Below are 22477 nucleotides of genomic sequence, written 5' to 3' on the forward strand. Positions count from 1 at the left end.
GCTGAGGGAGCACACTGACTACCACCAGCGGCAGCTCCTGCATTGAGCATATGCCCCCTGGTGGTCAGTGTGCATCATAGCAACCAGTCAACCAGTCATTCGGTCACTTAGGCTTTTATATATAGAGACTAGAGCAGGGGTGGGCAAACTTTTTGACTCGAGGACCACAATGGGTTCTTAAACTGGACCAGAGGGCCGGAACAAAAGCATGGATGGAGTGTTTGTGTGAACTAATATAAATTCAAAGTAAACATCCTTACATAAAAGGGTATGGTCTTTTTTTTCAATAGTTTTATTCATTTCAAACGGGCTGTAGTTTGCCCACGGCTGGACTAGAGGCTCGGTGCAAAAAATTCATGCATGAGAGGGGGTTCCTCAGCCCAGCCTGCACCCTCTCCAATCTGGGACCCCTCAGGGGATGTCCGACTGCCTCTCACAATCCGGGACTGCTGGCTCCTAACTGCTCGCCTGCCTGCCTGCCTGATTGCCCCTAACCACCTCTGCCTGCCTGCCTGATTGCCCCTAACTGCTCCCCTGCTGGCCTGATCGCCCCTAACCCCCTCTGCCTCATCCCACACCCGGGACCCAGGATTCCCTCCTCTGGCTGGTCACAGACACCCAGGACCTGAGCCAGCCTCAGCCGCAGAGGACTGTGGGTGGGTGGCTTTGCCTGGGCCGCAGCCACAGGCACTCAGGACTGCGGGGTGGGTGGCTTATCCTTCTCCCGGGCTGCAGCCCCAGCTGCTGGCGCCTGGGATTGTGGGGTGGGAGGCTTGTCCCTCTCCCAGGCTGCAGCCTGGCTGGTCCCCATTCCTCTCTCGTGAGCTCATTTGTGCCTGGCTGGTCCCCATTCCTCTCTCCCCAGGGTTGAGTGTCTGAGGTGTTATAGGGTGATGGCATGAGGGTGTGATGACTATTTGCATAGTAGCTCTTTATTATATAGGATAGGTTGGCATATTTATGCACAACTATTTGTATTCACCTGTCCATGACCACCTTATTATAACAGGTAATTTAATTTAGAAACATTTATTTTTTAATATATTTTTATTGATTTCAGAGAGGGAGAGAGATAGAAACATCAATGATGAGACAGAATCATTGATCAGCTGCCTCCTGTATGCCCCACACAGGATCAAGCCCTTTATCCAGGCATGTGCCCTGACCGGGAATTGAAACCTGACTTCCTGGTTCTTAGGTCGATGCTCAACCACTGAGCCACACTGGCTGGGTTAGCAAAGATTTATTGAGCACTATTCATATCTGTCATTGTTCTGTGGGCTGTTAATTGGCTGTTGCACACAAGTTTCTCATAATCTAAGAGAGAGACAGGCAGATAGACAAACTGTAATAGTGGCTGAAAAATACAACGATAGAAATATATTGATACATCTGTTGCCCAGAGGAAGAAAGGCCTATTGTATAGGTAGTGAGTCAGGAGATGGGCATGAAAGGCTTTATGGAACAGGCAACTGTTCAGCTGGAGCAAAGCTGATCAGAACTCCTCTAAATTGCACCCAGCACTGCAGTGGGAGATAGATCTCCATTTTGATTAGTAGGTAGATTCATGCAGGAAGGGGCACGCCTTTCCAGGAAGCTTGAGAACTTGTGGGACAAACCCAGCCATTCCTTGCTCTTGAATTGAAGCCTCTGCTGCTGCCACTTTGAAATGAGCTTTGGAGGAAAGCACTTGGAATTAGTCTATGATCCTATCGGGGAAACCACAGTCCCTGAAAGGGTGTATGTGAGTTACAGAGCCCAGAGAACTACTAGTCTGAGTGTTGAGTAAAAGGCCCCTGCAGGAGAATGGGGGACAGGGGAGAGCAGAAATTTTTACTATAATTAGTTCTGGGAGCAATAGAGCTGGGGGAGGGAGAGTACAGCCGGCAACTATTTTGAGCACAACTCCGATTGACAGGACACGTGTGCTGGACTGTACTGATCCCAGGGCCAAGTTGCCTGCCTGTGGTGTGTGGTGTGGGGGGGAAGGCCTGGGGCAGCAGGAGCAGGACAGCCAGCCAGACAGGCCGGACGGGGTACCAGCACCCCGATTCCTCTCCCTGGGACACTGTCCACACTCCGAGGGCCATAGGCCAACCTGAGCCATGGGTGCTGAGAAGGAGGTGCTGGTCACACTGTCAGGGGGAGCCCCCTGGGGCTTCCGACTTCAGGGGGGGGCCGAGCAGAGGAAACCCTTACAGGTATCCAAGGTAAGGGAGAGCCCCTACATTGAGGTTTCAGGGAAAGGGGGAACTTGGGAAGGGTCATGTGGTGAAGTGGGAGGCGGTGAGGAGGAGGAGTGGGGTGGGTAGATGGGCAGGGAAGCATGCTAAAGTTTGGTGGGGGAAGTAATGCCTGAACACCGGCTTCTTGTGGGGGTGGGGGCTATTAGAAAAGGGAATTCCTGGTTTCTGGTAGCGAAGATGAAGAGACTCCGTCTCCGTTCCCTGCGGCACCATAGCAGCAGAGGCTCAGGGCTGGCCACCCAGTCTCCTGGGTCTGTGCCTCTACCCCAAACTCCAGGAATGTAGGGAAGGTTCTAATTTCTCTCTAACTAAACTGATATGTGATGGGCTGAGGCTGTCATGCCAGCCCAGCCCTGCCCTGCCCTGCCCTGCCCATGCCTTCCATGCTCCTCTTTTCCTACGCCAGATCCTTCCTCACGAGGCAAGACTCTTTTTTTGGTGCTAGCCTGTCAGTTGAAGTTGTTGCCCTATTGGTTTCATCGTACAGGCTTAATTTTTTCAACTGTAAAATGTGGGTAACCAGAGTTGCTACTTCATAGAACCACTCCAAGGATTAAATGCACTAATGCATGTAGAGTGCTTAGCACCATGCCTAACATTTAGCAAGCACTCAGTAAAAGATAGCCACCATGGCACACCTATACACACACAATCCCAGTCTCCCAGAATCTGCAGGACTCCCTCCAATCTGGAATAATGTTCTAAAACATTAGACTATGTAGATAATAGTGCCTGGGATTCCTAGGCCTGGGAGTGAACTATTGCTAGTATAGATATTGCCCTTAGAGGAAAATCTTGGAAAGTCATTTCTAGCACCGGTCCTGCCCCCAATCCTCTCACTGGATGATTATCCTACTTCCCCTCATATAATGTATTGCTCCCTCCACTCTGTACCTTCTTCCCTCTAGGAAGGCCCCCTTAACTGCAGTCCCATGCCCCTCTCCACCCTTTCTTACACTGAAAATCCCTTCCATACATGGGTCCTTCGCGTCCTAACTCCTTTCATGCTATTCCCCCTTGGAGCCCTCCCTCACCTACACTCTCTCCTCCAACACCTTCTCAGATTCGAAGACGGAGCCAGGCTGGCAGAGCAGGACTCCGAGAGAGGGACCAGCTTTTGGCCATCAATGGGGTCTCCTGCACCAGCCTCTCTCACGCCAGTGCCATGAGCCTCATCGATGCCTCAGGGACTCAACTTGTCCTCACTGTGCAGAGGTATGGACTCTTCCCAAGGCGACCCACCCTGTCCCCCTGCTCCCTGACTCAGCTCTGTGTCTCACTGGCCTGGCTTCAGCAACTGACAAGTACCTATTTCTGCTCGTGGATCAGTGCTGGAGTATAGATGTTAGTGTAGGCCTCCAAAGGGCTTGCATAGATCTGTAATTTAGGGATGGAGTGTCGAGTGGCTATCTGAGTGTGTGGGCCTCCTTCAACCCCTTGCCTGTCTCATTATCACATCTCCCTCGAAGCCCATTTCTACTCACAGTCCTCCAAGCACATTTGCCTCCCAGTTTGCCTTCAGAGCTCCACTCTCCCCAACCCATTCCACCTATATCGCCCTTCTCCCCTTACCTCCTTTTCCCATCCCCTCCAGATCCCTAGCTGGCAGTCATCCAACCCATTTCTCAAGTTCTCTCATCTTTCGCAGGGTAGAGGATGAAGGGCCTGTGCGATCTCCATCCCCTGGTGAGCTTCAGGTGCTGTCACCTTTATCTCCGATGAGTCCTGAGCCCCCTGGTGCTCCAGTTCCCCAGTCTCTTCAGCCTGGGAGCCTCCTCTCACCCCCTGATAGTGAGGCTTACTACGGAGAAACAGACAGTGATGCTGATGGCCCTGCCACCCAGGAGAAGCCCCGCCGACCCCGCCGCCGAGGCCCCACAAGGCCCACCCCTCCGGGAGCCCCACCTGATGAGGTCTACCTGTCTGACAGCCCTGCAGAGCCGGCACCTGCTATCCCTGGCCCTTCCAACCAGGGTGATAGCCGTGTGAGCTCCCCATCTTCGGAGAATGGGGCCACCCTTAAGCCACCCCCAGCTGAGGCCCTGCTGTTGCCCCATGGTACCCTCCGGCCTGGCCCTCATCTCATCCCTATGGTGGGGCCTGTTTCCCACCCGGTGGCAGAAGATCTTACTACCACCTACACCCAGAAGGCCAAGCAAGCCAGTGAGTGCCTGAACCATCTCCCCCTAGCCAGGATCTTTTCATCTGAGCCCTAAATCTACCCCGTCATAACCATACCTTATTCTTCCCTTGGATATAGTCTTGGGGGCAAGTGGAGAAGAGTGATGAGTAGGAGAGGGAAATAATTATTCTCATGGTCCCCATTATTTCTGCTGTTGGAACTAGTGCAGGAAAAAGGTACAGGTGGTTCAACCCAACTCAGTAATAGGGTAAGTAGGGAAGTTGGAAAGAGACATGAATCAATGAAGGCTTTGCTTGTTGTCCTTGCTATAATTTTGCTAGGTGCTGGATATAGGATGTATTTTGAAGCAGGGCACGGCTACAGGGCCTCTTCAGTGTTAAATGCAGGCATAGAATCAGAGCAGCCTTTGACCTTTGTAAATTCAGTTAGCATTCCTGGGGACTGGGAGGCTACGGGATAGTCCCTAAGACAGTGGTTCTCAACCTTCCTAATGCTGCGACCCTTTAATACAGTTCCTCATGTGACCCCCAACCATAAAATTATTTTCGTTGTTACTTCATAACTGTAATTTTGCTAATGTTATGAATCGTAATGTAAATATCTGATATGCAGGATGTATTTTCATTGTTACAAATTGAACATAATTAAAGCATAGTGATTAATCACAAAAACAATATGTAATTATATATGTGTTTTCCAACGGTCTTAGGCGACCCCTGTGAAAGGGTCGTTCAACCCCCAAAGGGGTCGCGACCCACAGGTTGAGAACCGCTGCCTTAGGAAGTGGTAGAGGGAGGGATCTTCAGCTCTTTATCTCAGGCAAGAATGTAGGCCTGGGCAGAAAAAAAAAAACCACCACAAAACACAGTTCCACTTATCTCAAGCGCTCTGCTATTTTTGATGTGAGCTATAGAACACAGTCTAAGAGTGAACTTTCTCCCCATCCTATGCCTACCATGCCTCTCCCCAGAGCCCTTTCTCATCACCTTGGAAATCTCTGGATTATCCCTCTAGTTCTCATCTCCCATTCCTCCCCTCCACCATTCTGATTCCTGATCCCTAGAATTTTTGTGTCTCTAAGTCTGTATTAGAAACTAAAGATGTGACAGTTTAGCGTCTGGCATCCTAAGAATGTCCCATATACCACAAAGAAATTCCAGATGCATGCCCAGGATCCCATGCTTATCCCCAATTCTCATTTTAGCACTCTCTCCCTTCCCATCATGCTGGGTGAGACTGGAGTTAGTGGCTCAGGGCTATTTTTAGTCAAGCAGACCTCATTGTCCAGTGGGGTGAAGTGGGGGGAAGGGCAGGCAGGTGCCCACGTCTATCACACCGGGGCTTGTGGAGCAGGCCAGAGGAGGGAGGGGGACAGGCTCCAAAAATAGCAGAGTGAGCTCACTCAGCTGCCAGCTCTGGGGACAAGACAAAGGGGCTTTAAAAGGCATGGGGGGTGGCTCAAGCTGGTCCAGCTCCAGCCAACACTGCCTTTCTCGGCATGGAGACCTTTGAGCCCATCGGCCAAGAGCCCCTCAGCCAAGCCAGCTCCAACAAAGCTCCAGGCCCAGCTCCTGAGCTACAGGACCCATTCTATGCAGGTACTACCTTCCCATAGCCAAGGGAGTCCTGGGATCTAGAATGCAGGGGAATGCATCAACAGTTAGGAAGGGAGGTCTTTGGGAAAGGTCTTACTCCCTCATCTATTCCTCCTTTTTGCCTTCCTCTTCCTTCTTTTCTAAGGAAAGTTTCATGACCCCTCTCTCAGAATGGACTAATGCTGTGGTCACATGTCAAAGAGGTTTGTGACCACGTGAGCTGTAGAAAACTCAAGGGGAGAGTGTGTGTATGAGAGAGAAGGGTGAATAATCTATGAATATATTAAGGTCTGTATGTGGGAGAAAATAGGTGTGAGTAAGAAAGTGTCTGTATACAGGTGTAGTTACTGACAAGAAAGCTTTAATAGTAATGGTTACTCACAGTGGAACTTATGGCTGCTGTTAAATGCTAAATTTACCTACATTATCTCACTTAATCCTCATAGCAACCCTATGAGGTAGCTATTATCATTCTCATTTACAGATGAGGAAACTGAACTTCAATGAAGTGAAGTAACTCTCCCCAGAACCAAAAACCTAAGCTGAACTCTGACTCCAATATCTCTCTCTTGTTCACAGTTCTATTCTGTGGTATAAATGTGGCGATGGGCACATTGAGAGCTCTAATAAGAAGGGAGCTCGGTCTCTTGAGTAGAAAGTAGATGGAATTTCAAGAATTTTTTTTAGGAGGAACTGGGGATCATGGATCAGAAAGCCCAAGGCAGGGTCCCAGCAGCAGGGCAGCCTCTCCCACTTCCGGGCCCCACCTCCCAGGCCCCACATGGCATGGGAAGCCCTGCCTCCCCTTAGTATATAATCCTTTTGTGCCAGTCTGGTAGTGGCTGCCTGAGCTCTCTACCTAGAAGGCTGACCCCTAAGGAAGATTACTCCACTTGCAACCTCAGCTGGGGGGAAAGGTGAACAGATTTACTCGGTGACTTTGAGGCATAAAGATTTGGAGGACTGCCTCGGAGAGCAGCACTCTGGCTTTTCCTGCATCTCGGACCTGACGCTATTCCTAGCTGTGAGTAGCGGGATGTGAGGCAAAAGAAGAGTGCCTGGCAGTTGGAAGGCCAAAGTCTGCTCTAAAACTTTGCTCAAACTTTTAGGAAAAGGACCTTTGCAGGGGGAACTCCGGGAAGAAGGGCCATCTGGAGTGTGCATGTGTGTGAATATATTTAAGTGACTCTATGTGTTTTTGTTTAAATACCTGTGTGAACTAGGGTATATATAACCTCGGGTATGTGTAAATGAGAGAGAAAGGTACATGAGAAAATGTGCCCACAGCTGGCTTTTACTAGCCCCATATGCTTGTTGAAATGCTGGGTAGTGGGTTATTCCTATGAATGTATATGATGTGGACGGCATGTCCACGGGGGTGGAATTGTGAATGAAGATCCTTGTTGCTAAGGGTCCTTTGTGTCCTTATCATAGGGGATGAGTAAGTCCCGAACTTTCTGAGATCTCTGTAATGTGATCTCTGTGGTGGGAGAAAGGTGTCCCTTCTCATCTTTTGTCTCCCTGGGACCTGCCTCATCTTTCTGCCTGGGAAGTGACCCCCCACCCCCAACCTACCCCTGCGTTGTCAGCCAGAAATGGAGGGAGGCAGGGAGGAATGTGAGTGGGGTGGGTAAGAGCACATCTCTGGGAAGATAGCAGAGTAGAGGGAGGCGAGGATGGGAGAGCTGTGGTCAGGGTGGTGTCTGGACAGCCAGCTAGACTCTGCCTTCCTTCCAAGTGTCCTTGGCTTCACCTTTCACCCTCCAATCGGCCCCCAAGTCAGAGGACCTTGAGAAGGCGGGAGGTGGGAGGGCCGAGGCGGCCGGCTGGGGAGGGGGCTGGGGAGGGGGTGGGAGCCTGGGGAAATGGACGCCAGGAGGCTCACGAGCTTTTCCCCTCCGGCCTCCTCAGAACTGCAACGGGCAGAGAGCCTCCAGGAGAAGAGCGTGAAGGAGGCCAAGAGCAAATGCCGGACGATTGCGTCCCTGCTGACGGCGGCCCCCAACCCCCACTCCAAGGGGGTGCTTATGTTTAAGAAAAGGCGGCAGAGAGCCAAGAAATACACCCTGGTGAGCTTTGGGTCTGCAGCTGGGACAGGCGCCGAGGAGGAGGAAGACGGGGTCCCGCCAACGAGCGAATCGGAGCTGGACGAGGAGGCCTTCTCCGACGCCCGCAGCCTCACCAACCAGTCCGACTGGGACAGCCCCTACCTGGACATGGAGCTGGCCCGGCCGGGCTCAGGCGCAGCCGAGGGCCGGGGCCCGGGGCCGGGCGGGCAGCTGAGCGAGGCCTCGGGGAGAGGGGTCCAGCTCTTCGAGCAGCAGCGCCAGCGCGCGGCCTCCAGCCCCCAGGAGCCGGCGGGGGACGGGCCGGGAGCCGGGGACGCGCCGGGAGCCGCGCTCCACGGGCGCGCCCTGCAGTCCCCCCCTCGGGCCCAGAGTGCTCCCCCCGAGGCGGCCGGGCTCCCCGCGTCGCCAGGCCCTTTGGGGGGCCCCGGACCCTTCCTCCCAGGCGGTGGAGCCCCTACCCCAACTCCCAGCATCTTTAACCGGTCAGCCCGGCCCTTTACCCCGGGCTTTCAGGGGCAGCGTCCAGGTACCACCTCGGTCATTTTCCGGCCCGTGGCCCCCAAGAGGGCGAGCGAAAGCCTGGGCGGCCTCAGCCCTGCTCCACCACCTTTCCTGGCCTCTCCTCAGGGGCCCGCCCCTCTGCCCAGCTCCACCCCCGGGGTTCCCAGCCATCTGCCAGCCTCCAGTTCCCCCGGCACCCCGCGCTCTTCGGGCCCCGTGACGGCCACCAGCTCCCTGTACATCCCAGCCCCGCATCGTCCTGTGACGCCAGGCGGGGCCCCCGAGCCCCCCGCTCCCTCCAGCACGGCTGCCATGACCTCCACCGCTTCCATCTTCCTGTCGGCGCCTCTGCGACCCGCTGCGCGCCCAGAGGCGCCCGCCCCCGGCCCCGCCGCCCCCGAGCCCCCCAGCGCGCGGGAGCAGCGCATCTCCGTGCCAGCCGCTCGCACGGGCATCCTCCAGGAGGCCCGGCGTCGGGGGACTCGGAAGCAGATGTTCCGGCAGGGGAACGAGGAGACGAAGAACTCGCCCAACCCCGAGCTGCTGTCGCTGGTGCAGAACCTGGATGAGAAGCCCCGGGCCGGGGGTGCGGAGTCTGGCCCGGAGGAGGATGCGCTGAGCCTGGGGGCTGAAGCCTGCAACTTCATGCAGCCACCAGGGGGCAGGAGTTACAAGACCCTGCCTCACGTGACACCCAAAACCCCGCCCCCCGTGGCTCCTAAGACCCCGCCCCCTATGGCTCCTAAGACTCCACCCCCTATGGCTCCTAAGACTCCACCCCCAGTGGCTCCCAAGCCCTCATCTCGAGGGTTCCCCGAAGGGCTAGTGAATGGGGCAGCCCCTTCCGCTGGAATCCCTGAGCCACCCAGGCTTCAGGGCCGGGGTGGGGAGCTATTTGCCAAGCGGCAAAGCCGAGCGGACAGGTTCGTGGTAGAGGCCGCACCTAGTCCTGGCCTCGGCCCTCGGCCCCGGAGCCCTTCTCCTACTCCCTCGCTGCCCCCTTCCTGGAAATACTCACCCAATATCCGAGCCCCGCCTCCTATTGCTTACAACCCACTGCTCTCACCCTATTTCCCCCAGGCTGGCCGAACTCTCCCTAATAAGGCCCAATCCCAGGGGCCGCGGGCAACCCCCAAGCAGGGCATCAAGGCTCTGGATTTCATGCGGCACCAGCCCTACCAACTGAAAACTGCCATGTTCTGTTTTGATGAGGCTCCCCAGACTCCTGGTCCCACCTCCTCAGGGCCCCCCAAAACGGCCCGAATCCAGGAGGTCCGCCGATTTTCCACTCCAGTACCCCAACCCACTGCAGAACCCCTGGGCCCCACTGTGCTTGCCCCCAGAGCAGCCACTACATTGGACGAGCCCATCTGGAGGGCAGAGCTGGCCTCAGTCCCTGTCCTCAGCCCAGCCCCTCCTCCAGAGTCTCCCAGGGGTCTTGGGACCTCACCCAGCTCCTGTGGCTTCCAGGTAGCCAGGCCCAGGTTTTCAGCCACCAAAACGGGATTGCAGGCTCAGGTGTGGCGGCCTGGTGCAGGCCACCACTGAACAGGGCACAGCTCCCAGGACCAAGGAGAACTAGTTGCTTCCCCAGTTCCTAAAGTTGCTTCTCCTACCTAATCCAACCCTGCTCTCGGGCATTTGGAGGTTAAATTCCCTCCTGCCAGAGGTAGTTTTGGAGTTGGTATCCCATCCCCGTTCCTCCTGGCTCCCAACCTCCCTGCTGCTTTCCAACCTAACACGTCTGCTTTGGTATCTGTGCTTCTCTTTGTCTCTGTGGTTTCTCGCCTGGATCTTTGTCTTTATCTCTAGGTCTCTCCACCCATGTGCCCTCACTGGTCTGTATTTCTCTACTTTGTTCTTTTCTCTGTGAACTTCATAACATTCAATGAGAAGCACACAGAGAAGCTACCACTGAGCACTCAACAAGAATCTCACCACCAGGCAGGCAGCGATGAAACGGAATTGATCCTTGTTTGCTCTAAGTTAGTCTCTGCTGCTCACCTTTTCCAAACCTGGCTGGCATATACCTCGGCATGTATGTCTGCGTATGTATGTGTGTACGCAAGGGCACAGATGTGCTCTTCTGTCTGAGGCAAGAGCAAGAGGACAGAGCTAAATAAAGACCCGATGTGGGCCTCACCCTTGCACCGATGAAAGAAGGGTGAGATGACCCCACATGGATAATCTAGGGGAGAAAGAGGTTCACGACAGTTGAAGACTAGCATCTGTAACTGGTATACAGCATCTTGTGAAACGTATGGAGTATGGGGAGATGTGAAGGACCAAGGCAGTTTGTATGGGCTGCATTAGACCAGTCAGATCAGGAATCCAACTAAAAATTCTGTTCCTCAGGATTTCAGACAGGTAGCAACTTGACAGGCCCATGCTGGGCAACAAGCACCCAGGAAGTGAACAAAAAGAAAAATGTCCTCTGAGAATGAACCAATCAGTGGCTTCACGTCCTCTAAGCCTCGGAGAGACAGAAAGAAAAGAGCCATGGTGTGGAAAAGGAGGCAGAACCAGGAGCAGAGCAGAAATTAATGAAATCGATGGAGCCACAAAGAGGAGCATGGTGAGAGAGTGAGAATGCAGTGTTGGCAGAGAGTAAAGTTAGGTAACAAGAAACCAACTGTGGGGAAGAGGAGGATTTGGGGGGAATTGTGATGGAGAAGAATGCATCTGTTAGAGTGAAGTGGATGATGGTGGGGGGATGTCAGAGTATATACTGAGTGTTGAAAAAACAGTTGGTATCTGTGCTACCTCCCTTGAGTCTGTCCCTCTGTCTTCTTTTTTTAAATTTAAAAGTATATATTTTATTGATTTTTTACAGAGAGGAAGGGAGAGGGATAGAGAATTAGAAATATCAATGAGAGATAAACATTGATCAGCTGCCTTCTGCACACCCCCTACAGGGGATGTGCCCACAACCGAGGTATGTGCCCTTGACAGGAATCGAACCTGGGACCCTTCAGTTCACAGGCCGGCGCTCTCTCCACTGAGCCAAACAGGTTAGGGCTGTCCCTCTATCTTCTGCAGCTTGCCCTGACTACCTGGGAAAGGTCGAGGAAACACCTAGAGCCAACCCTCTTTACAGTCCTACCCTACCCCTCAGACCCTAGCTCTTGTTCCCTTCCAGCTCCAGGTCCTGACCTCTGATCCTAGAGGAATGGAGACTCCCCTTTCACCATGACTCCCAAGGGTCACCTTTGCTGCTTGATCTGGAAATTGATCATTTCTTTTGCATACTGGGTGTGAGTCACAGTACTTTTGTTTGTGCACAAGAATAAACTTATACCCCACACCTTCTGTTGCCGTCATCTCTTCTAGGTTTATACCCAAATCCTGACCTCCCCTCGATCTGAACTCATTCAATGATCCTGACCTCCCGATTCCTGGTCTCTTTCTCCATTGCTGCCCTCCTGTGTTTCACCTTTTTGCCCTTTCCCCCAGGTCTCTGGGTCTTCTCTACCGATTCTGTCCCATTGCTATTTGGTCACTGCTACCACTGCCCTGGGTCCCCTCTCCCCCCATTTCCCATGCAGACTGTCCCTCTTTCAGTCTCTTGCTCCGTGCTTCCCGAGCTTGGCCTCCATTTACAGAACTCGGAGAAGTTGGAAAGGCCTTCTGCCGTCAACATGTCCTAGCCCCCTGGAGGAAGCGACCATATTTCCACGGGAAAACCAAATGGCTGTAGGGCAGTGGTTCTCCACCTTCCTCATGCCGCGACCCTTTAATACAGTTCCTCATGTGGTGGTGACCCCCAATTTCATGGTTACAAATGGAACATAATGAAAGCATAGTGATTCATCACAAAAACAATATGTCATTATAGATGTGTTTTCCCATGGTCTTAGGCGACCCCTGTGAAAGGGTCGTTCGACCCCCAAAGGGGTCGCGACCCACAGGTTGAGAACCGGTGCTGTAGGTGAAGGTGGGGTGGGAGAGGGAAGAACAATAGAGGGTGGGCGGGTAGTGTGGATTGAGACTGATAAAGAAGTGAAGGCACAGGAGGCAAACTAGAATGAAAGACTTTGGAGAAGAAAAGTGCCATTGCTCCGATTTGACCAGCAGGGGGCATATTTGCACCAATAACCAGGTGGAGGACCCAGATGCTTCTAAGTACAGTCTCAGAATTCCAAAGGAAGGGCCCAGAGAGCATAGGCTAAATATTCTGTCTTTATCACCTGGTAGTTCATTTAGGCACTCAAGGACAGGAGACCAAAATTTTGGTTTGTTATTGAGGGGAGGATGGTAGTGATGATGAAATCACCATTTGCTATTTGGTTTTTTTCTTCTAATTGCTTCTTTGGGTTGGGAGGAAATGGAGAAGGAAGACAAAAGATGAGGGATCTAGAAGCTAAACTGATCTAGGAAGAGGCCATCTACAGAAAGCTCAAAGCCCTTTCAGCTCCTAGCCCGAACCTGGAAAGTTTAGGATAGGAAAAGGGCACGGTCAGGAAGAGGGGAGAGCTCACAGAGGGACAGGGGGGTATTCTGGGAGCTATGAAACCCATTTCTTAAAGCAGCCACACAGGGTGGTTCCAGAACCTAAGCAGAAGGTAGAGGAGGATCCAGATGTTCATGGAGCTACGAGGGAAAGGGCTGGGCGTACGACGGGCTTCTCGCAAGGGGGCTCTCCAGCTAGTGCCCCTGCCCAGAGGTTTCGCTGGAACAATGCAAATGGGTGTGTGTCCTTTTAAAGAAAAGTCCAAGTAGGAACCTTAGAGAGTAAGGCCTTGGCAGGTCAGAAGCCTTCATACACTTCTCAGAGAGACATCAACATCTATCCTGCAGAGTAGGCTGAACTGAGCACCCCAACAGCAAATAGGGGTGGAAAGGCAGAAATTGGTCAGGTCTTCCCCACATCTTCCCTTACAGCCTAGAAAGCACTGGGTTTGGTGAATTTGGTCCCTTAACCTGCTAAGATCTGGCCCTCCCAGAGGAAAGATCAACCCATCCAGGAACTTTCAAAGAGTAGTTCCATTGTGAACAGACATCCCTTCCCCAAACACAGTGCCTTAAGCTTTCCCACCCCAAAATGCACCCACATGTCCTTCCAGCTGTGATGTAGATCGGCTCTGAGTGGCTCTCCAGGTTCTCCTTCTCCCTCTCTGAATTCCTATCTCCCATTTGCTGCCTACCTCCTCTCGCCTTCTCCGTTTTCACTTTCTCCCTGAATGCTTCTCAGACTCTAGAGCAGTGGTTCTCAACCTTCCTAATGCCGCGACCCTTTAATACAGTTCCTCATGTGGTGGTGACCCCCAATTTCATTGTTACAAATTGAACATAATTAAAGCATAGTGATTAATCGCAAAAACAATAAGTAATTATATATGTGTTTTCCAATGGTCTTAGGCGACCCCTGTGAAAGGGTCGTTCGACCCCCAAAGGGGTCGCGACCCACAGGTTGAGAACCGCTGCTCTAGAGGTTAAGCCAAAGGGAGTTCCTGGGCAGACTGGCTCAGACAACTTAGTGGGAGAATCCCAAAGCCTTTCTTTCATTCCTGAGCCTCTGGACGGGGAGGGCGGGACCTTGGTTCCAGGGTCTCAGTACCCCTTGTGCCATTTGAGCTGCTTACGCTCACCATCTCTATTAATAACCACCCTCCCTCCCCCACTGCCAGTGCTTCCCCCACGCCTGCCCGGCTCAGGTTCTCCAGTCACAGCAGCTCAGGCCTCCAAAGCTGCTGGACCCCAGGGAGAGCTGACCACCGCCCAAGCAACTGGTAAGTCTCCAACTCTATAACCAGAGGGGCTGGAGCCCATTCTGCTGACTGTTGTGTCTGTGAACGCAGAAGCGACCCTTGATCCTGGGGTAGTTCCCTCTCCCCCGTCTGTGCTCAGCTCCCAGCTGTCCAGTTCAGGGGAGCCACAGAGAGTTGGAAGGAGAGGGTCCCTGAAGGGTGTGGGGAATAGAGATATGGGGGGAGGCACTGGAGAAATAAGAAGTGGGGGGGGGGGTCTAAGAGGAAAGTTAGAACCTCGAGGCTGAGAGATACAGGGAGAGTCCATTTAGCAGTTCCTGGACTCTGACCTCAGCAGACCCCACTAAGTTAGTAGAACTGCAGATGTGTTGTGGGACAGGACTCAACAGAAAACAACATTTTTGCTGGTTGCCAACGTCTCTCAAGGAGGAGCTGAAGTCTGTATCTTTTCCAGCTTGTCCCCCTTCACTGCCAGAGACTATTATTATGTCCCTGCCCTCCTTCAAATTCCCACTGCTATGATATTGCTGAGTTGACATGCATCAAGGTTCAAATGTCCCCTGACCCGCCCCCCACCCCTCTCCAATTCTGGGGTCTGGGATAGGAGTGACTGAAATGGAGCAGGGAGCACTGCTGTGACCTCCCAGGCCTTATTCCAGCTGGCCCAAAGGAGGAGCAACAACCTCTCCTTCCTATGGAGAATGTTTTTGGCTGGATCTCAACCCTGGCAGAACATTTTTTCTGACCCCCTGGGGGTTGGGGAAGACTGAGGAGAGATCAGAGCTTGGTATGACAGCCCCAATCTGAGATCCCCATGCAAATAAAAACTTCAAATCATGCTAATGAAACCTGGGTGCATTGCCCTGCCTGCATGTTACTTGTTTGTTTTAGCCCCTGCCTCCCAACATACACTGTGCATCTAACGCATGCACTGGCACTTTGTAAAACAGCTGCAAAGAGGTTGGGAGAAGGCAGGGGCAGGGCTACATCTATACTTTCTGCCCTGCCTCTCAAGGGAAGAGAAGCCCTAAAGTAATGAGCTTTCACCACTTGAGGGAATTTATTTTGTTGAAAATCTAATAATGAAATTTTGCTCCCTGAAGCCCTTACTGTAGGCACACCCTTCCCAATCCCTGTTCATTCTTCAACTCCCTCTTCCCACCCTATCCAGGCTGAATCCTACCTCCACAATGCCGCTCTCAGGAACGCCAGCCCCCAACAAAAAGAGGAAATCCAGTAAGCTGATCATGGAACTCACTGGAGGTATGGCATATTTGCACCTGCCTAGTGTGGGGCTTCTTAAGAGTATCTCTGGCCCAAGAGTCTCAGAGATATCGTAAGGTTATATATGTCTAAGGGTGAAGAGACAAGAGAAATTCAGGGGTAGGGTGGGGTGAGGGATGGTGGTAGTGGGATAGGAGAAAGTATTCGACACTAACTCTTCACCCTTCCACACTTGTAATCTGAGACAATAATACCCAGGCCATATTACCCAGAGTAGGTCCAGGACAACAGGACCCACAGGCCAGTGAGGTAGGTGTGTTTAAGGAAGAAAATATATGCAATGGAGAGTGGCACAGAGTTAGGTTTCAATAAATGGTTAATCTCCTTACTTCTCTCCTCAAAGCTAGGGAGCCTGTGTACGTATTTAAAATGGAAAACTGCACAGGCTGTTTGCAGCCAGAGTTCACTGAGGGGAAGAGTAGGAGAAGGAGTTAAGGCAGGAGTATGTATGCTGAGAGGTGTCCAACTCCGCAGTGTTGGCCTTTGGGCTTCACCACAGGCCACAGCTTCCCCAGGGGCTTCCATCTACGATGTACTTTGTTTGCCCTGTAACCCCATGTCCATGTCCCCTTGACCCCATTCATTCTCTCTACGCTAGTATTTCCACTATCTCCACTCTGCAACCCAGTTCCCATGCATTCTCTCCCACTTCAAAACTAGGAAATCAAAATCCCTTACAAACTAGACAGAAATTTGATCAGACGTCACAGACAGCATCTGCTTCCCTTCGCGATCTCTGCTGGGACACACACACTGAGTTATGGATGACATCTGCATTCTGAGCCCAGAAAACCCTATTTTCCTCTTTCCCTTGCCTCTTCCTCCCCACCTCCCTAAAAGGTGGACAGGAGAGCTCGGGCCTGAACCTGGGCAAGAAGATCAGTGTCCCAAGGGATGTGATGTTGGAGGAGCTGTCACTGCTCACTAACCGGGGCTCTAAGATGTTCAAACTGCGGCAGATGCGGGTGGAGAAATTTATCTATGAAAACCACCCTGATGTCTTCTCTGACAGCTCAATGGTGAGTTCGGAACTTTACTACTCTCAAAGCCTAGTGCCCCTTCCGAAAGCTTCGCGGTAGGCCCCGAATCTCCAAAATACCACCAACCTCCCTTTCCCAGAAATTTAAAAGCCCATTAAAACCCCCAGATACAGTGAGCCCTCAGCAGCTCCAGGCGGAGTTATAGCCCACCTCTGAAAATTCAGTCTCCATCTTAGAGCTAGTGAAGGTGGGTGGGGAGTACCACACCCTCAGGGAGAAAATTCCTTTCCAGTATGGGTAAGTGTTAAAGATAGGGTTGCCAGATAAAACACAGAAAGCCCAGTCCTGTGTTTTAAAGTTGAGATACACACAGATAATTTTTTAGTAAATTATGTCCCATTCAATATTTTGACATAAAAATAAAAAATTTTTTTAAATACCAAGACACACACTAAAATTTTAGATACAAAATAAATACTTTTTAGTATCAATATGTCCCAGAAACTATTTGGGACATAAAAATTAAAAACGTTTTTTAATCCTCTCCCAAGGATATTTTTCCATTGATTTTTGCAGAAAGGGGAAGAAGAGAGAGGGAAAGACAGAGAGAAACACTGATGTGAGAGATACACATTGATTGGTTGCCTCCTGCACGCACCCTGACCAGGGCCTGGGCTGGGGAGGAGCCTGCAACTGAGGTACTTGCCCTTGACCAGAATCGAACCTGGGAGCCTTAGGTCCGTAGGCCGACTGTCCACTGAGCCAAACTGGCTAGGGCTAAAAATTAAATTTAAAATATAGGGCACTCATTTAAATTTGAATTTCAGTTGTACAATGGATACTCTCATATATAAATATGTCCCATGCAATATTTGTGGCATACTTATACTAAAAAAGTATTTGTTGTGTGTCTGAGATTCAAATTTAACTAGTGTCCTGTAATCTTATTTGCTAAATCTGGCAATCCTTTAAAGAGTTAAATGAATTTTTATAGCCATCTCCTTCTTGAGCCATTCTTTTATCTAAGGACCCCAGATGTGGGGACTGACACTATCCTGGAAGATCCTACGTTCCCTAGTCAGGATTCTTCAAAGAAACAGAAGTAGGGATTGAAGAGAGGCCAGGCACAAGATGTTATAGCTGAGAAGGGCATCGTCTCCATTTCCTTTTCACCCCCTCTACCTCTCCTGGGGAGTCAGGGGGGAGTGGAAATAGATGCATACATGGGGCCAGAGGCAGAAGTGTCTGTCACTGGCCTTTATGGAGAAGCAGAGTAAAAATGCTGAGCCAGTTATATCTAACTTTAGGAGACCAAAGCCCTCCTTCCTGCCTGGGTCTGGTTACACTGGGTGGAGCAAGGGGATGTGCACAATGGGTGGCCAGCAGAGCCTCCTGAAGGAGTTGGTGGGTTATTTTTAGGCTTTGGGGTGAATCCAGTTTTGCTCTTTTGGTCACCCTTCCCCCTCCCCACTATAATTTCACTGTCAGGAAGTCCTGGTCCAACAGGCACCTAGAGGAGAGAGGGAGAGAAAGACAAAAAGAGAGAAAAGAGTTCTGTCTGTTAGACAAGATGAGGAGAGGGCTGGACAGAGACCTCTGTAGCTCTTCAAATGAAGGCTGGGTTCTCCATGCCAAAGCTCTATCTCAAATTTTAGTTGAGCCGAAGTCTTGGTCCTCTTCGCTTTGGTAAGAATGGGAAGGAGGGGTGTGGAGAGTGAGTTGTCGCCATCCTAAGGTATTATTAGGGGAACTGAGCCAAGGGGGCCCTGCCCCTTAAGGAGAGTTTAATTCCTCATAGTTAAGCTACCCACTATTCATCTATTGGCGGGGAGAATCTTAGAGGATTCAGTGTCTCCTGGTTGGCCATTGTCTCTGATCAAATCTTCCTTGCTATGCATACCTGTGTCTTTGTATATGCTCCATACCCCTTGCTAACCTTCCCTTCACTCTGTCCTTTTCTTTCAGGATCACTTCCAGAAGTTCCTTCCTACAGTGGGGGGACAGCTGGGCACAGCTGGTCAAGGATTCTCCTATGGCCAGGGCAGCAGTGGAGGCGAGGCAATGGGAAGTGGCTCTGCTGGACAGTATGGCTCTGACCAACAGCACCATCAGGGCCCTGGATCTGGATCTGGGGGTGCAGGTGGTCCAGGGGCCCAGACTGGCAGAGGAGGAGCTGCTGGAACAGCAGGGGTTGGTGATACAGGAACAGGCAAGTATCCTCCCCCAAGAGTAATGTGCCTGGTCCCTAGAGCAGCGATACCCCTAGGAATGAGACCTAGATTGGGTGTAGGGAGCAGGGGAGGCCTGAGATATCTTAATGGACTCTCTGGGTCCAGGAGAATAAAGAGATGTGTCAATTTCATTCAGAAGCCTTATTTCTCAGTCACCTTTTGGGCTTTTCAGTTGAAGTCACAGATCTGACCCCAGGCTATCATTATTCCACAAACCTTATACAATTACCAGGAGGATGTTATACCTTTGGTCTCTGGCTCCAGCAACTTCCCTTGCACAGGGGTGTGAGACTAACTTCCCTTGGCTACTAACTGCTATTATTTGACTTCCTTTTCTTTCCATTGCTGCTAGGAGACCAGGCAGGTGGAGAAGGAAAACATATCACTGTGTTCAAGACCTATATTTCCCCATGGGAGAGAGCCATGGGAGTTGACCCCCAGCAAAAAGTGGAACTTGGCATTGACCTGTTGGCCTATGGGGCCAAAGCTGAACTCCCCCAATATAAGTCCTTCAACAGGTAGGAGTGATGGGGAAGGAACCAGATGCTTCCCAGTGTGTGGCAATGTGTCCTTAGTTGGGATGAAGACTTGGGTTCAAATGTTTCAGGAGGCAAGAGAGGAATATGGGGGACCTAACTGAAGGTCTTCGCTCTTTTTGCCCTAGCTCAGAAAAACAGAAAACTATGATAAAAAAAAAAAAAGTTGCTGGGAGGCAGGATTTGAATTTTAGTTCATAGGCCATTTATTAGCTGTGTGGGCATGGGAAAGTCACCCTACTTCTGGCCTTGGTTGCTTTAACTATAAATACTATATTATACATTTAAAGTCCTAATGAGGCTCCCTTTACTCAAAGTTAGGTTCCATTACTGTTCCTGCAGTAGGACTCTGGTCCTTTATACCCTACTTTAGTAAAGCTTAACTGTTCTTTTGAAATTGGGCTTCTCTAGACCATGCACAGTAGATCTGTGTGAAAGCAGGATAGGGAAGTGTTAGAAAAGTGCTTTTTCATTTGGTCCTAAGGAGCCTGGATTTCCCAGGAAATGTTCATTCCTCTCACCCAGACTATATACTATCCACTGGAGTCAGGGTAGGGATTCTATGTTGAAATTTAAGGTGGTCTCAGACCGTTGGGTCTATAATGTTTGGGGTTACTTTCTCTAAAATGCTGGGAAACCAGGAAAGGGGATGGGAATGCTAATGGAGAACAATAGGCGTGCAGAAGCAATCTGCAATTAAAATTCACAGACTGCCGAAACCGGTTTGGCTCAGTGGATAGAGCATCGGCCTGCGGACTGAAAGGTCCCAGGTTCGATTCCGGTCAAGGGCATGTGCCTGGGTTGCGGGCATATCCCCAGTGGGGGATGTGCAGGGGGCAGCTGATCGATGTTTCTCTCTCATCGATGTTTCTAACTCTCTATCTCTCTCCCTTCCTCTCTGTAAAAAATCAATAAAATATATTTAAAAAAAACAAAAAAAAAAAACAAAAAAATAAAATAAAATAAAATTCACAGACTTCCCTATCTTCAAAACAGAGTAACATCTCACTGACAAAGCTCTGTCCCTTTCATTCTGGTTTTTAATGAAATGATATATCCCCTTTTCAGGACAGCAATGCCTTATGGTGGATATGAGAAGGCATCCAAACGCATGACCTTCCAGATGCCCAAGTTTGACCTGGGGCCCCTGCTGAGTGAACCCTTGGTCCTCTACAACCAGAGCCTCTCCAACAGGCCTTCTTTCAATCGAACCCCTATTCCCTGGCTGAGCTCCGGGGAGCCTGTAGACTACAATGTGGATATCGGCATCCCCTTGGATGGAGAAACAGAGGAGCTGTGAGGTGTTTCCTCCTCTACTTTGCATCAAATTTCCCCTCTCTGGCTCCAACTTGGAGAGGGAATGCTGAACAGGATACCCCACCCTCATTCCTTTGGGGAATGGAGGGAAAAGGAGGGATAAATCTGCCATTCCATCCTTCACTCTGAGTTCCCACTCCGAGCATCCTTCCTCACCAACTCAGAGCTCTCCTTCCACCTGCTCTGTATGGAAACCTGCTCTTTTATGTAATTTTCTCTGCCACCGGTAACAGTCAATAAACGTCAAGGAAACGCGCTAATTTTTCCTCTGATATTTGAGGGCAGATGAAAACAATGCACAGAGACTACTTACAGTCAAGTACTAAACATTCACTATTCAAATTTCAAGACCAAATCTGAGCTCTGGTTCCTTATACACCTACACCCACACTCATGAAACCACATTCATAGATGTATACGGAAACATACTGATTTAATAGTACATAAGGCAAATAATCATGTACAAACACATGTGCCAGCCTACATGTGGGCACAGCTAAGAAGCTACTTTATGCTATGGTTAGGAAATAGGTGTCGGTGACCCTGCTGTTAGATTTCCTTATGTTGCTAATTAGCATTTGGGATAATAAGGATTATCCAAATATTACAGAACTGGAATATGCCACAAAGTTCCCAGATGACACCAGAGTGGGCTTAGTAATATATGTGTTAAAGGTTATAGATTCCCGAAAGGATGAGATGGAATAGGGAGTCATGTTGGAATCCAGAAGGAAGTGGGAGAGCCCTAGTCAGTCTGGCTCAGTGGACAGAGCATTGGCCACAGACTGAAGCATCCGGGTTTGAGTCCAGTCAAGGGCACGTACCTTGGTTGCAGGTTTCCCCGCACTGGTTGGGTGCGTACAGAAGGCAACCAATCGATGTGTCTTTCTCGATGTTTCTCTCTGTCTCTCCCTCTACCTTCCACTCTATCTAAAAAAATCAATGGAAAAATATCCTTGGGTGAGGATTAACAATAGAAGGAAGTGGGAGAAACCAGCTGTAGTTATGATATGCCTGGCTCTGAATGAACACAGCAAGAAAAGAACTAACGGCCCACAGGGGCACGGCAGTGGTGTCCAGAAAGTACTATGACTGGGAAGAAACAATGAGAGCCAATAGGAATGAGTAGCAGTTCGTTCATTCATTCTCTCTCTCTCTCTCTCTCTCTCTCTCTCTCTCTCTCTCTCTCTCTCGGCATAATTATACAGACTTTACTTTTTTTCAATTACAGTTTACATTCAACATTATTTTGTATTAGTTCCAGGTGTACAGCATAGTGGTTAGACATCACTGCTCTACATAGACTGATTCAATTTTCAGGGGCCTTGCGCCACATGACATTTACCCTGGCACTTTCCTTTACAACCTAAATAACTTCCAGGGATTCTTTCTGTAAAGTTGTACACAAAGCTCTATTTCCATGTGCATTTTTCTAAGGAGAGTGTTGTTATAACGTGATTTCCCTCCAAACAGACCCTGAAACAAAAATCTGGATGCAAGCAGCTAATTTGAGAGGTGATCCCAGAATCCAAGAAGTGTAAGGGAGTGAGAAGAAAGCCCAAAAGGATGTTCTGGGCAATTAGGACTGAATCCCACTGGGACTCAGAATAATGCTATTCAAATTGTGGTCCATGTCTTAGCAGCATGATTATCTCTTGGGAGCTTGGTTAAAAGTACAGACTCAAGAATCGATGGCTTACTAAGCTCTCGAGGGGACTCGTATGTGTTAGTAAATTTTGAGAAACATTAGATAGAGATCATACCTCAGAATTACCCCACTGAGGGCATAGGGAACTGGACATTTTAGCCTCCAAATCTCATCTCTCATGGGTTGCAGATTGCTATTAGGAATGCTAATTCTGCTGGC

General features: G+C 50.5%; 2 protein-coding genes across 4 annotated transcripts; both read left to right on the plus strand.

The window, feature by feature from the left end:
• Positions 1-2105: 2105 nt before the first annotated feature.
• Positions 2106-10102, plus strand: SYNPO2L (synaptopodin 2 like; the record flags this gene model as incomplete). 3 transcript variants are annotated; one of them, XM_081104974.1, is made up of 4 exons in its annotated part: positions 2106-2210; positions 3310-3461; positions 3895-4409; positions 7896-10102. In XM_081104974.1, 4 exons carry the CDS (start codon positions 2106-2108, stop codon positions 10100-10102), a joined length of 2979 nt encoding a protein of 992 aa, XP_080961100.1. The 3 variants fall into 3 exon arrangements, with proteins under 3 accessions (XP_080961100.1, XP_080961101.1, XP_080961102.1); XM_081104975.1 differs by having other exon boundaries at positions 2106-2201; XM_081104976.1 differs by lacking the exons at positions 2106-2210; positions 3310-3461; positions 3895-4409 and adding an exon at positions 5888-5987.
• Positions 10103-14221: 4119 nt separating this feature from the next.
• On the plus strand, positions 14222-20868 carry MYOZ1 (myozenin 1). Its single transcript, XM_081105067.1, has 6 exons — positions 14222-14283; positions 15434-15525; positions 16387-16565; positions 18492-18735; positions 19110-19275; positions 20362-20868. Exons 2-6 carry the CDS (start codon positions 15453-15455, stop codon positions 20591-20593), a joined length of 894 nt encoding a protein of 297 aa, XP_080961193.1. The 5' UTR covers positions 14222-14283; positions 15434-15452; the 3' UTR covers positions 20594-20868.
• The last annotated feature ends 1609 nt before the right edge of the window (positions 20869-22477 follow it).

Source organism: Myotis nattereri (genome assembly GCF_964212035.1).
Source record: "Myotis nattereri genome assembly, chromosome: 13".
NCBI lineage: Eukaryota > Metazoa > Chordata > Mammalia > Chiroptera > Vespertilionidae > Myotis > Myotis nattereri.